Source organism: Montipora foliosa, chromosome 12, assembly GCF_036669935.1.
Source record: "Montipora foliosa isolate CH-2021 chromosome 12, ASM3666993v2, whole genome shotgun sequence".
NCBI lineage: Eukaryota > Metazoa > Cnidaria > Anthozoa > Scleractinia > Acroporidae > Montipora > Montipora foliosa.
In genome coordinates this window covers 31,290,249-31,305,248 of record NC_090880.1, presented here as the reverse complement: position 1 = coordinate 31,305,248, position 15,000 = coordinate 31,290,249, and the positions used below count along the sequence as shown (strand labels likewise).

Here is a 15,000-nt window from a genome sequence, read left to right as displayed (position 1 = left end):
GCCTTCAACAGAGGGAGTATAATCATCTGCCTTTTCAGCTTACCAGAAAGCAAGTATAATAATACTATTATTGTATGTTTTAAGTACTGTAATTTAGGTTATGTATTGTATATGTGAATAAGTGCTGTAGTTATGTAAGTATTGTAAGTTTTTGTAAATTTGTCTATTGTATGATCCGAGTTGACCGGGCTGGCTCGGTTACCAAGATAAAATTAGTTTCTGTTCATATGGTAACTTTCAGCCGGCTTTCTGAGATAAAACATTTGAAAAAGTTGTGACGCGACCATTCAGGCATGAAATCTAACGAAAAAGACTGGCGAGAATTTCTTGATTTTCTTTGTTTAAAGCAACCTCAAATTTCTTTTGACTTTATGTCAACTATCAAATCAGGCCTTCTGATATTACGCGATGGTGCGATTTCGCACAATCGACCTCAAATCGCATCCGATCGCACAATTCACGAAAAATCGCATAATTCACAAAAGGACGCACAACATTCATAAAATGAAACATAAATCAACACGTTTCTTAGCAATTCCTGCATAAATACGCCATTTTTAAGATGCTTTATCTTGGAAAAAGGCTAAAAGACCTTTGTCACCTTCGATTTCGTAAACATTCGAAGTTCAAGGCTTTATTTTTCATGTCGGGGACCTGGTACGAGTCTCCTTCTATTGGTGCAACACAAACACGCCCTTATATACACACCACTGAAATGACACAGTTGCCTTCTCTTATAGAAGAGATTGGTGAAAAATAAGCGAAGTTCTAAGTTTTTCGGCAAAATGTAGTTTCTTTCCTGAAAACTGATAAAAACTTACTCATGGATAAGTTTGTTGTGAAAACGCTAGCTTTTTCTTCGACGAAGAAGGAAGTTCCCACCTTCCGCCCAATCTGACGGCTCACGATCGAGCAAGAAAGTACCTCACAGGTACTCTCCACGTGGACGATGGACTGATGGTTTTCTCATCGTGCAATATTAGGGCCTTTTATACGAGAGAAAGTAAGCCGCGGCTTACTCTGGCCACGGGGTGCAAAATACGCAAAACGAACTATTTATACGAATATATATTCCCAGGTCAATATAAGCCGCGGCTTGAAAAAGACTTGAACATAGATTTTGTACCATTTATACGGGGTCAACATTCGAGTCTTCTGTAAGCCGCGGCCAGAGAAAGCCGCGGCTTATTTTCTCTCGTATAAATGGGGGTATGGCCCTATTGTGATTGACCATCTTCGGAAGTTCGTGGTTGACAAGCACCTTGATCATTCATTTGGCATGTTAGCTGTGTCCTTTCAACTTTTAACGTGGTGCACCGGTAGTGCAGAAGACCTCATTTTTTTTATTTATCCCAACTAATGTCGATCGAGATACATAATTACTGTTCCTTTGTGTTCAAAATGTCTTTAGGGCAGCAAAAAACTGTTTTTCTTAACCTGAAACCTTATAAAACAAGCTTAAAATTGCTGAGAAAAAAATCGCGTAATTTACATTATTTATCGCATAATTCGCCTTTCTAATCGCACAATCTGCCCTGAAAAAATCGCATAATTTGCATTTTTTAATCGCACCCTATCAGAAGGCCTGTCAAATGAAACTATTCTTAGCTTCATTATCAAAGAAAAGAGGTTAAAACTCGGTAATGTCCGTTCTATCACGAAAATGCATTGTATTATTTTCCTCTCAGTAACCGGGATGAAGTGTTCATATGGCAAAATTCTCAACCCACTTACCAAGATCCCGGTTGGAAAAACCGAGATCTCAGACACCAAGCCAGCCCTCTCATATGAACAAATTTAAACCTTAACAGCTGATGTAAGTGTATTGTGTCTATATGTTTGCAGAGATATGTTAGAGCAGCTTTCCTGTTTGCTTAAAGTCAAACAGAAGTTGAGTCTAAGCACAGCAATGGTATCAAGAATAGAGGTAACTAGGGTACAGGGTCTAATGACTTGTGTGACCTCTGTTTTTTTCACATTCAATATTGGACTTCACTATTAGCTCATGTCATCCAACAACACCTACCGGTAGTTGCTCTAATAGTTCAAATTTTTCTAATTTTTGCATTCATATATTATTAGCCTGATGCAAATCATGAGAATCTTTTGATGCTGTGTGAGTCAGGACTTACAGGCAAGCAAATGTAAGCTTTTGCTTCTCCTTCTGTTTAATAATAATGATAATAATCATCATCATCATAATACATGTAACTTTATTTAAGTGCCAGTGGATTCATTACTACAGCACTAATTTTCAAATCAAATCAAATATTGGTTAAATTTGTGGAGAGGGAAAAACCAGAGTACCCAGAGAAAAAAACATTATCGACCCTTATAGTAGTCTCTCTTCGTCCTAGCGCAACAGTGTTAAACTCAGAGGTTAAAAAAAAGTTTTTTCTCCAGTAATGTGCTTTGGAACAAAATGCTATTAAAACGTTTATGTAATTTTCATCATAATATAATATTCTATAAGTTATTTCCTAATGTTATTCATAATAATTATTATGTTTTCTATATATGAAACAATGATATTGTAAGGCTCAGCCCCACATAAATGTAACCGATTTGCAAGTAGTGTAAATGATTAGCTAGTTTTTATTAGAGAGATTCTGTCAGCATCGCATTTTCAGCAAATGGGAAACGTCAGGGTGAAACTTGCGTTTTGCCATAAATCAAAGATACTTGTTTGATTTTAATTAACTTCTCCACTGTTTGCTTCAGATATCAAGAAAATTCTCCAAAGGGGAAAGCGAGTTAAAATAAGAGAATTTTCATGCTTTTTGACAAGCAACTGCCTGGCGTTTGCTGTTCAATGTTTATTGATCTCTCTATTATAGATAACATTGGAGACCAATATTAATTTTTTTTTTGCTCAGTGACAGGCAAAAAGGACAACTGAAAAATTAGAGTCTTGAGGCCAGTTGCTTGAAGCCTGGTTAGCGCTAAGTGTTGGTTAAAAGGTATCAAAACCTATAGGTTTCCATGCTTCAAGCAACCCAGGCCTGGACAGTTTTCTAACCTACATTTACGACCTCCTTAACACAAGTCTTTTTCCATTTTTTTTCTTTTTACAGAGTTCAGAGTCATTGTTTATCTGATGATGAAGATGGCAATCTTAAACTCACACATCATTGTTCTATGATGAAAGATCAGGTATGAATTAACTGGCTTTCTTGTTACATTGCTGTTGGCTGTATAAGGGGAACAGCATTGCCACACTTGTGAGAGAACTTGACACCCCAAGACTAGGGTTTGCTTCATATCTGGGTTGTGTTTATTGCTTCCTTGCTCAGTGCTCAATCTGAGGTTTTTCTCCAAGCAGTTTCTCCTCTCTTTAAAGAGCCAACATTTGATTTGATGTTCATTAGTTTGATTTGCTAATTTTCAGTCTCCCTAATTAGACAAGCACCTAAATTGCTTAACTTTATGCTTCAGACTTCAATTACGGTAGTGATGATGATGATGATGATGATGATGATGATAATCAATAGTAATAATAATAATAAGAAGAAGAATGAACTTTATTTAAATGTCGAGTCTCCTACCACTGGGGTACTAATTTTTATTATTATTGGTGGCAATGTGCATAACAATCAAATCAAATGTTGGTTTTTGAGGAGAGGGAAAAACCAGAGTACCCACAGAAAAACCTCTCAGAACAGCATAGAGAACCAATCAACTCAACCCACATAAGATGCCAAGTCTGGGAATCCAACCCAGGCCACATTGGTGAAAAGCAAATGCTCTCACTGGTCACTTTGCTAGCCCTGCTTTCCAGTGATAAGAATAATGTAGCTGCTTCAGGGTTCCACCTTGTTTTTTGTTACCACTGTAAAATAATTATTACAGTATTGGTTATCATGTACTATAATTGTATTGTTACTCATAAATACAATTCTCTCACTCGCACATTGTAGTGTAATCTGCAATGTGAAATTGCAAGAATAGATTTTTTTTATCTTTCCTTTTATTTACTTCATTTTAATGTCTTAAAGGTGGGAGGCGTGGTGGCCTCATGGTTAGTGCGCTCGATTCCGGATTGAGTGGTCCGGGTTCGCGTCCCGGCCGGGGACATTGAGTTGTGTTCTTGGGCAAGACATTTTACTCCCACGGTGCCTCTCTCCACCCAGTTGTATAAATGGGTACCGGCAAATTTAATGCTGGGGGTAACCCTGCTATGGACTGGCATCCCATCCAGGGGGGAGTAGAAATACTCCTAGTCGCTTCATGCTACAGAAACCAGAGATAAGCGCTGGCCTGATGGGCCTTCTAGGCTCGTAAGCAGACTTTAATGTCTTAAAGATGCAGCCATTACTTAATTTCTGTTTGACGACAACAACTAAAATTTTAACAAACCATTCAACCAGTTGCTCAAATCAATGGATGTATTCTTGTTTTGGTAGGAGCACTGGTACTGTTTATAATTTTACAATATTGTTACAACTTTCTTTGTGTGTTTTCTTCCTCTCTCAGAAAGTCACTGGACTTTTGTGGAGCCCCCATATTTCAACAAGGGACCACTTCATGTATCTTTTGTTTATTTTGGTTACCAAGGTTACTCCATGGTATGCTATACACCATCCCTGCACCACACAAGTCTATTCACCCTTCCCCTCTGAGAAGAAGAACAACAAGATCTTATTTATGCATATCAAAAACCTAAGATTAATAATTTACAAAAAATGAATACATTAATTATTCGTAATTAATATTGGGTACCAACTTCCCCAGAATAAGCAATAACTAAAAGTGTTAGGAGGCAAGATAAAGTAAGATAAATTAATATTACGAGCAGAAATACAGTTCTCCAATGTTAAGTAGTACACACATCCTTTCACACACATCACAAATACAAGTTTTAAGTAATGTTTAAAAATCAAGCATCAGTGTTATATCAAGTTTAAAAATGAGAGGCATAGTTGAGTGTTTTTAGATTCAATAAAACAAGTTCAGTGAGTTTTTGAAAGGCTTCAAAAACATTCCACAAAAAAACGTGTCCCTCAAGAGTCCGAACAAGTTGGTAGTTAGACCTTATTGGTATGCTTTTTGGTATGCTTTATAAAAAAAATTTGAATGAGGGCGAGGTTATGAGGCTTAAAGCTCATGCACATGTGTCAAACCTGATAAGTGGTTTTGCTCATGAATTATTAATGATTGTTTGGAGAGAAATATAAATGTAGGAGTTCCTCACTGCAAACCTTTTTATCATCAGTGACTCCTATGTTTTGAATATAAAATCCTGCATGAAGCATTCATTGATAATATTTGTTCTTTAACAAACTACCATATCCTAGAGTTTCTCATTTAGGACATGGCATTAAGTCAGGGGATACAGTGCTTTTTAAACTTGATGGTTTTGGTCAGCGTAAGTTTCCAACCTGTTGTTGTGTAAATTAAGTTCTCAAGAAATTGTTGCATTTTGTTTAAAATTCATTCTGGTGATATTTATAATGGCACCAAAATATTATAATTGGTCAAATTAGACACCCACAAAAAAAAACAGAAAATGAGACATTATTATCTGGTTTAGGCTAGAAAAGGAGGAGATTAGCCAGCTAGGCTAACAAAGTACCAGCTTTGTTGTTAGCAGCCATCAAGGAGTTTGCTTGCAAAGGCATTGTTTCTTGAAGAGCCAGTGTTCTGGCCTAAGTTGTTTGAAATATGGTTTAAGTTAACCCGAGGTTGCAAAGGGCCAGTAAACCATAGTTGATATAACTTGACCCTGGTAACTGTCATCACTATTGCTTGGGAGCTGAGTTAATGCTGTGGTTGTTGTTTTTTTGTTTTTATTATGACTGTAGATAAAACTGGGGGATGCGCTGTTCCAGGTTGTACAGTGTGGACCAATTCTTGGAGTAGAAATCCACAGTTCAGCAACTTAATCAGTGTTGGTAAGATTTACATACAACAGATGTTCTGTTCTGATCTGCATTCCCTTCTGGTTCTCTCTTCAAAAATTTCAAAAATTCGATTCCTCGTTCATTAGTGTTCCATATTTCATTGATCACTGACTTGCTCCTGCATTCCAGGAAATGAAGAAACAGCTGAAGAGTTGACAGTTTTTTTTTAATTGGAAGGTCTGAGCTTGCAGACTAGCTTTGACGCCGTGCCCAAGGCTAGGTTGCTAAATTATACTGGTTGGGCATCATATTCGGCTTAAGAACTATGCACTACTTTGATAACGAATAGATGGCAGCATCTGCAACCAGCGTTTTAGTATTGAGAGTCTTCTCCCCTCAAGGAGCTTGAGAAACAGTTTAGGACAACAGCGGCAAGTCCGAAGTTCTACCTGAGTTTTTTAACCCTTTCAGCCCCGTGGGGTTCCCCATTGACGAGTAAAATCGTCTGGCGTTAGACAGAGTAAAATCTATAAGTGGCACCATTGGGAGTTAAAGGGTTAATTAATGGGGACATAGTTTTTGAGTGCATCTAGCTGTTGTAAACCCTTTCAGCCCCGTGGGGTTCCCCATTGACGAGTAAAATCGTCTGGCGTTAGACAGAGTGAAATCTATAAGTGGCACTATTGGGAGTGAAAGGGTTAAGACCGTAAGTGTGGGTGTAGATAGAGATAGATAGATAGATAGTTTAATAAAAAATTACTTCGCAGCCAAAAGGCTGAATTGCATAATACTTTACAAATTTGACAATGATACGCTATATATACTATGTTAAGATACATGAGTATGACTAATTTAAATTTATTTAAAATACTACAAATGGCCGGAATGAATGACCGCTGAAAACGCTTGGTGCGCACACCCGGGAGGTCGTACTTTCTATTTCTCCTTAGATTATAATGGTTAACATGATCTGGAGGAAGTAAGTGGGATAGTTTGTGGTTACCAGAGATTACATTAAACAACTTAAGGCACTGTTCCTCGCGCCGAGACCGCAAAGTGTCAAGATCATAAATACTCAAGCACAGACTATAGGAACAATCAGGTAGAATGATGCTTAGCGCCCTCTTCTGTACTCGCTCGATATCATTGATAAGATACTCGGGCAAAGCATGATGGAAAATAGGCGAACAATATTCGAGAACTGGTCTAACAACAGTGCAATAAAAGTTGATAATATCATGAGGGTTCACTCCCGCTCTCTTGAGAAGAACCAGGAAGTATAGTCTCTTATTGGCTTTCCTGATAGCCTCATTCACATGATCGTTCCACGTAAGATCACTAGACAGAGTCACTCCTAAGGGTGTGACTGGGGTTCCATATGTTCGAGCCAACAGCCCTCCCACGGTCTTCTTAACCGGTTCTTTAATATGAAATCAATTTTAGGAACAAGCAAGGGGCTTCTTTTGTGGGACATAAATTCATCTCATCAAATTAGCATGCGATGTGGAAGCGACGTCTTTGCGCAAGAGTTCTCTTGGAGTGTAAGTTGCTACCTGCAGCGTTTTCTTCAGATAATAATTCAGGATGCCAATGATAAATGAACGATTTTAATGAATACTTAAAATATCGATCGCATGGGGTGTCTGACATTTGCAGACTACAGACTAACCCTAAATCACAATTATTAAAGTTAAATAATGTTTATCAGCGCTATTTGAAATGTGTGCGTAGACTTAAATAATGTTTATCAGTGCTATTTGTAGGCAGTCTGCAGTCGGCAAATGTCAGACGCCCGATCACGTATACCACCGTGAAGCTAGATGAGGGAACAATTCCCAAAGTTCTTAGCGACATAAACGCGAACTCGCAATGTCCGGTTACTATACTTCCGGTACGTAACATGAATGTTACACTACCAATTACCTACTGTAGATGTTTGAAATGGTAGTACGAGGACAAACGTCGCCTTTGAAAAATATCTTTGTAACAAAGTGAAAAATAAAAGCGCAAAGGCGTCGAAACTTTGTCGGGATAGCATGCAAAGATTCTAGGCACCAACAGATAATTTTTTCGTTATACTTGCCCGTGATTTCTTAGCAAGTAGAAGCCTGTGTCCAGGCTAACCAATTTCAAGCCCCTCGAGAAACACGGTGGATAATTTCCGAGACAGCAACATTGTTTGTATCGGACGAAAAATGGAAGCAAATTTGGCCTTGAAGTTCTTTTTGCCATTCTTTTTTACCAGAGACCCCTCCTTTACAACGGATCACGTGACGGGTGTATACGCACGTGCGATATACGTTCGACAGTATCTAATTGGCCAGTTATGTGTATGAGGCAGGGAAAGCTGGCTTCTGTCACATGCATTCGCGCGCTGCGCGACGAAAATTATCTGCTGTCCAGTGGACTAAATGGATCGGTAAGGTGCTAAGAATCCGTGTGGACTTCAGCCTCAGGGTGTTCTTCTATTCTTATTTGAACTCTCACTTCCTTCGTCTTTAAGAGGAAACCTTTGAGTAAATAACTGTCTTATCGGCACGGAATTTCTTTTCTAACAATGCCAAAGCTTGCTTGATTCTTGCTGACTTAAGTGCTATTATGACCAAAAACTCAATTTCTATTTCTCTTTGGATTTCAAAACTATGTTAACTAAACATTAAGTGACCCAAGTTTTAAGCCTTGATATCAGACTCAATTGTTTAAGAATGCAATGTGTGTGTACGCAGATGAATTAATATGCAGCAGGGAGTTTCGGGCTTTCAGACTTTTAAACTCTTGTTTTGCATATATAATAAGCTGTGTTTACACGCTGAAATTTTAAGCTAGTGAATAAATGACATCACTTTTCCCTAGATCTAACCCTCTGAGGTCCAATCGGTCAGTTTTGAACGTTAGTAATGGTAGACTTTGAAATCCAAAACTTACACTCAAAGTCAACAGCATTTGGATAAAAATCAAAGCTCAAAATTTTGCCACTCAATCGTTAATTAAGCAATCACTCTTTCAAAATCTGAAGAAAAAAAGTGATTTTTTTTTATCATAGTAGCACTTTAAACGCTGGTGTTCAAAACCGTGTTTCTTTCCTTTCGCTCCCGTAATGGAAATAATAAAGAGCTTTAGATTCTAGTACGAGAACGACTACGAGTACGAGATTTTCTCAAAGAGCAACAGTGAGCGCGCGCAAACCAGTGTCATTTTGGCGGGAAAAACGTGATGCCGCCGTCATTTTAGTACGAGGGTTTTGCAAAAATGTCATCGTATCAAAACAAGTCAACAACACGGTAGCAGTTTTGGCTTTTTTGATGAGCAAAAAGGCTCAGTTACCAGCGATAAGAATAACTGAGCAACCTATACTGCTAACAAAGAGTAAGATTAAGCGTACGGGTTAAAAATTTCTTTAGTATTTTCGCTAAAAACGGGCGGTCAAAACTCGTACTCGTTCTCGTCCTCGTCGTAGAATCTAAAGGTCCCTATTAGATGGACCAAGGGACCGACGATGTCAAGTCTTTCATGTTTATCCACCAATTCTGCATTTACACGTTAGGCAATATTAGAGCTTTAAATGCCGCTTTACCAGCAGAAATTGGTTTCTAAACTAACTTGTCTAACTCCTCAATGTTTACTTTTTCTTAGTTAAAATTGTGGGACCTCAGAGCCAAGGCATGTGTACAGAATTATCGAGGGCACGTAAATGAGATCACACATAAGCTCCCCTTCTATTTGGACCCAACCGAATCTCTTATGTTTGCAGGTGAGAACCATTTGAATCATTTGTATTGTCATCGTTGCATTCTAGTCTCTGACCTGGAGGCTAATGAAGACTACAACAAAGTGGTTCTTTGGTGTAATTTTAACAGTTTCAAACTAAACGTATACAATGAAGTTTGTTATACAGCCGAATATGTTCTCCCAACAGTCGGCGCTCTCATTGATTACTTCGAGGTCACATGACATCTAACAATAAAACTGTTTCCCGCCAAAAGTCTCTGAGCGGGCAACCTAGTGCAAAATGTATGACGTCATAGGGTAACAGTGCACTGTTACCCGCGAATGTTGACCGACGACCACCGTTAATGATGCCATTGCACTTTTTTCTTTTTGTGCTTTATAACAAATCACTTAATGACTGATCCCTCGAATTTCAATGTTTCCCTCGGCTGCGCCTCGGGGAAACATTGAGATTCTCGGGAAACAAAATGAACTCTTTATCTCGGGACCAGTCATTAAGTGTTTATTATTACAGTTATTTCCCGTTCGCTGCAAAACGAGACGGTACATCGAAAAACTATCAAAAACGAGTAGGTTAAATTTTATATAGCGTTTATGTCCAGGTCTACATTCTAGCTTTACAGTCTTCATTTATTGCTTGCTTTCATGCTACCTTTCCCGCGTTTTTTCATTGTTTTGCAGCCGGGCAAGATTCGGTGACGCGTATATGGAGCATTGCAAGTGGTGAACTACTGCACTCGATCCCATTTCCCGAAATTATGGACAAATCTTTGAATCAAATTCCCGCGCTGTACTATTCAGAGGCATGGGGCGTAGGGAGAGGCATGCCGGGACTGTTATATGGCGCTGAGAACTCAATTTATTTCTGCTCGTTTTGAAAAGCATGAGATTGGTTTTCATGGTGAAAAAAATAACGATGGCAGAGGTGTTATCCAAAGCAAATAGGTTCAGGCAATGTGCGGCTTAAAGGAATGGCGTTAGAGTTATCGGAGAGATAAGGAGGAAAAGGAGACAGAAGGAATAAAACAGTGGAAACTGCTGAATGTACTGTGGCACTTAAGCCTGGTTTACTCTGCGACTGATAAGCATAAGCATAACGAAGTTCACACTTGTTGCATAAGAGAAAGGACATACGCACGCGCAGTTATCTCCAGACTCTTTGTTTGTCCACCCAAATTTTGAATAAGCATTGTTTTTGTTTTCTCTTGGGACCATTGTAAGTCCCAAGAGAAACAACAAAGTCCCAAGAGAAACAAGAAACAATGCTTACGCAAAATTTGGGTGGGCAAACAAAGAGTATTGCGGTATTTTCCGCTTCGGCCAATTGCTGTTATGTAGAAGAAAACGACGGCGACAAGAGGTAAGGGATATTTCCCAAAAGAGGAAAGAACAAGGACATTTTCATCAGTAATCTAGTACAGGAACTGCAACTAGCAGACCGAGATCGCAAGAGTTTTATTTTAGGATATCTGACGATTTGTCGTAAAGGTCATTTTTCGACCATTTCCACAGTTTATTGAAGTGGCTTCCAACCCCCCATCCAAGACATTTTTGACCATAAAAGGGGACGACCCGTGCCATAACAAATTTCTTTAGAAACACTTAGGAGATCTGGGGACTGTTCTCTAAGTCCCTTAACATTTCGTGCCCGAGCAGCCACTTGAGAACCTGCTATCTGCATGTTTTAGTAAGCTGGGGCCCGTTTCTCGAACGTCCCGAAACTTTACGGGCCATTTTCGAGTGTCACAATTCCTTTATTTCTCAGGAACGGAGAGGATTTAAGTTGTCAAACTTCACAACCATTTTTTTTTGTTTGTTTGTTTCCCTGAAAACGTGTTAAAAGATCAGCTTTCCAAAACATTCGTTTGGCAGTTTCACAAATGGGTTTTCGGGCCCGAAAAGTTTCGGGACTTTCGAGAACGTGCCCTAGTTCTTTTAGTATGTTTTCGAGATAGCAAATAGGACAATGGCTGTGAAAATCAGTGCCACAAAACCTCTCTCTTCTGAAGATACAGAGGGAATTTTTCATTTGAAAAGGTTCCTGATTTCCGAGATTTCGTGATTGTACATTCCCCTCCCACCGTGCCGTGGCTTAAGTTGCGTGGTTGTCGCCTCAACGCAATCGCTCCAGTTAAGCGGCGCAGACTCGTGAAAGCTTCATCTTTGGTAAATTGTTATTTCCTCCTAGTACAAAGCGTTCTCTGATAGTCGTGCCATTGCTAAGATTGCAAACTTGACTTCAGCAACTGCCGGCTTTAATCACGCAGGGCCGCAGTCGACTTGCCCAGCTATTCTCCGGTAGCTGGCATGCGTGACTGAAGCTCACAGAAATATGCCGTCGTTTCCACAAGAGGTATGAAAGCAGTAAAAACAGTGCATTGGTTTTATAAGAGAAGCCACAGTTTCCTGTCGATTTTGTGTGAAAAAAAATTTAATTCCGTCTAGCCATGTCTGCTTTTCTTTTATTTCCGGCTTAAATTTGCGACGATCTCGCATTGCCGCCAAGTGGACTTTAGACCCCCATATGATGCACTCAACGCTCAAGTCACAGCAAATAACTAAATAATTGTCAATAATTCCATTTTTTTTTATTGCTAGAACTGCTCGGTTAATTATGGAAAAATACGAAAGCAACGCTAGTAATTGCCAGCGATAAACAATACGTGGATTAGCGATACGTTAAAGAGAGGGATTAACGTCTTTTAATTGGGGTACTTTTCTTGTAGTGGAAGTGGTATCGGTTCGCTGACCTTTAAGATAGATTCTGTCAATAAACCGAGGGAGACACAAGTGATTTGAGTGCAACGTCATTTCAGAGTTCAGATTTCGCTTAACAGTAAAGAGAAAAGGTAAGTTTTCTTGGGCTGACCGTTATTTCGCAAAGGAAGATCTTGGTATCGTTTGCATGAACAATACTTGTTCCATTTGATGAAGGGGCAACTATTTAGCTTTAACCTATAAATAGATTGTAAGCTGTTGGAAAAACATGGCATAGTTGCGTAGTAGTTTAGTTGATTCGACGCCAAACTTTGCATGATGTAATTCACGTGGTAAGATAAATGTTGATCATACCGTATTTTGTGCATGTAACGTACCGAATGCAGATTGACGTTCAAATGAGGGCGAGGTTAGTTTATTTGAGAGCGTGTCTTGGCTCAAAACAGTCCCACATGCGAAGAGAGTTTTTCTCCCCTTGAATATGGGAATAACTGTCGCGAAAATTGTTTTTTTTAAAGGCCGGAGAACTCAATTCCATGAATAAACCAGGCTTTGGGGGCCGCAGAAATCCTACAGTAAATACTTTGAAGAAATGCCCGACATGCGTCTCATAGTCAAAGCTAAAACAACAGGTAAAACCTCGTGGGTCGAGGCTGAGGTTTCAGGTTTCAGGTTTCAAGCGCGGCGATCTTGATGCCGGCCCGTCCTGCGCAGCGTTTCTGTACAAGAAATGGCCATCGCTTTTTTCTTAGCAGGGCCAGAACGTGAGACAATCCCTTGGAGGCTGTTAGGTTAAAAGACTGGTTATTACAAGCGAATACCCAGTCGAATTAACTTCTTTCTTCTTACAAAAGACACAAGTGATCAATCAAAACATTATTGAAGTTGCGTTTGTTTCTTATGCCAGCAGAGTCATCTAGCATTTCGTTTACGCGAAACTCGGGGTAAAAGCATGAAAAGTCTCTTACGACAATTTTGCCGGTGTTGTTTTTTTGGAGAAGTTACTTGATAGCTGTGGCTAGTAGGAAGAATTAGCTCATCAAACCGAACAAGTTTCTTTGTTTTTTAGCAAAACGTTAATTTTACCCTGAAACTTGCCGTTTTGCTGTAAATGTTACATAAATATATGTTACATTTAATGTTGGCGACAAAAAGCATAAGAACAAAAAATTCGCCGACTCCGCATTAACTTAATTCGTCACAGTTCCATCATCGTAACTCTGCGGAATTCACATGTATGCATTGGGTAAGTTCTTGCTGGTAAAAACAAGCGTTCACGAAACGTTAGCTTCGCAGACTGAGAAATCTTGAACATTATAAAAATGACTTTTTGTTTTTGCCACTTGCTTACTTTTTTCGACTGAGTATTTGTCCCTGCAATCGCTTGAAGGAAAGAAAAAACTTGTTCAGTTGTCAGATCCTCGCTGTTTGTCCCATGCTTTCCATGCTGAGGTATGAGTTGTAATATCATTTAGTAGACTTAATTTCTCTGCATGTTTTGTTTTTTCTAAAGATGATCATGTTCTTTCGATTGCTGACTTTGTGCTGTTTCATTGTGGGCCACACCACACAAGGTACGGAAAAGTTTCAAATGAGGGCAACAGAGTACTAGGGGTGAGGCAGGAGATTTTCACTCACGTGACCAGCAGCCATATTGGATTACTGAAACAAAAGAAAGCATTTGCATAAAAATAGAGTTCAATTCCTGGAGGATTAGTTTGGTACATCATCATCGCCGCCATTCCTTTGTTTTGGAACACCAACGTGACCGCCGTGACGTCATGTGAAAACGCTCTATACATAGGCCTCTTCCAATTATGGTTTTTTAAAAGCTAATTTTAGCTGCGCAGCTATTTTTAGAGAGGCACCTGATTGGCCAGTTGTAATTCCAGAGTTTTGAAGCAAGCAACCGTGGATAATCTTCCGGTCGGTGTACGTTGAATCAGTGGCTTGATCTGATCGGCGTAATTACAAAATGACTAAATATTTTAAGAAAGAGCCGCCGATACAATGTAGATTTGATTATTAGTGGTGTACTATAATTCGGCTGGCCAAACCATCAAAGTCTTTTTTCTCAACGTTAACACAAATAAATACAGTTTTGACGTCTTCTTACACGTGATTCGAAAATACCAGACTGAATTCGTCTTAAAATAGTTCGAAAAAGCACAAATAGAGCCAAAGCACAACAGCTGATGCCCAAATCGCCGCTCGCTGGCAACCCAGTTTTTGCACCAAAGTTGCTTCAAAATCTTTTAAATGGGTTTCTAGCCCTTTAATTGCAAACAATTGACGTGACGTCGGATAGCACAGTTTTTCCCGCTCGCTGAATTCCGATTGGTCAATTCAAATTTCAGGGGTCCCCGCCGTATGCACGGCTGGGAAAGAGGTTGCAATTTCACTCAGTTTCTTGCTGTTTTCACAGGTGGGTTACAATTTTTGAGATGTCCAACTTGTGACGGTGAGGGACATACTATGGAGGAAGCAGAGAAAGCTTGTAAAGACAACACGGAAACAGTTGTTTGTTTCGGCGAGAACTTGTTGTGCGTGGTTTATCATGATATCATGTACTACAATGATGGAAGTAATCACACTATATTTCGTAAATGTGCTCAACGTGATTATTTTGAGAAAACGAAACGATTATGCGACAAGACAACGATATTAGATGGCTGGGAGTGCACAGTGGCAAAATGTCAACAATCTAATTGCA

At 39.3% G+C, this 15,000-nt stretch overlaps 2 protein-coding genes across 4 annotated transcripts in view; both read left to right on the top strand.

Annotated features, from left to right (window-relative positions):
• Positions 1–10,619, top strand: part of LOC137978981 (DDB1- and CUL4-associated factor 4-like) — a 13,979-nt gene extending 3,360 nt beyond the window's left edge. Inside the window, exons 3-13 of one of the 2 annotated variants that reach the window (XM_068826119.1) lie at positions 1–49; positions 1,846–1,927; positions 2,083–2,144; positions 3,075–3,153; positions 4,474–4,526; positions 5,295–5,365; positions 5,802–5,891; positions 7,284–7,381; positions 8,086–8,259; positions 9,474–9,591; positions 10,251–10,619. The exon at positions 1–49 is cut by the window's left edge and continues 28 nt beyond it. In XM_068826119.1, coding sequence (XP_068682220.1) covers positions 1–49; positions 1,846–1,927; positions 2,083–2,144; positions 3,075–3,153; positions 4,474–4,526; positions 5,295–5,365; positions 5,802–5,891; positions 7,284–7,381; positions 8,086–8,259; positions 9,474–9,591; positions 10,251–10,447 — 1,073 coding nt within the window. In that variant the 3' untranslated portion in view covers positions 10,448–10,619. The remainder of the gene's footprint in view (positions 50–1,845; positions 1,928–2,082; positions 2,145–3,074; positions 3,154–4,473; positions 4,527–5,294; positions 5,366–5,801; positions 5,892–7,283; positions 7,382–8,085; positions 8,260–9,473; positions 9,592–10,250) is intronic. The other variant, XM_068826118.1, reaches the window with a different exon arrangement.
• A 1,673-nt stretch (positions 10,620–12,292) lies between these two features.
• LOC137978982 (uncharacterized) overlaps positions 12,293–15,000 on the top strand; it is a 6,013-nt gene continuing 3,305 nt past the window's right edge. Inside the window, exons 1-3 of one of the 2 annotated variants that reach the window (XM_068826120.1) lie at positions 12,293–12,418; positions 13,801–13,861; positions 14,713–15,000. The exon at positions 14,713–15,000 is cut by the window's right edge and continues 21 nt beyond it. In XM_068826120.1, the coding sequence (XP_068682221.1) occupies positions 13,801–13,861; positions 14,713–15,000 (349 nt within the window). In that variant the 5' untranslated portion in view covers positions 12,293–12,418. Of the gene's footprint in view, positions 12,419–12,863; positions 12,920–13,800; positions 13,862–14,712 lie in introns of those variants that run through there. The other variant, XM_068826121.1, reaches the window with a different exon arrangement.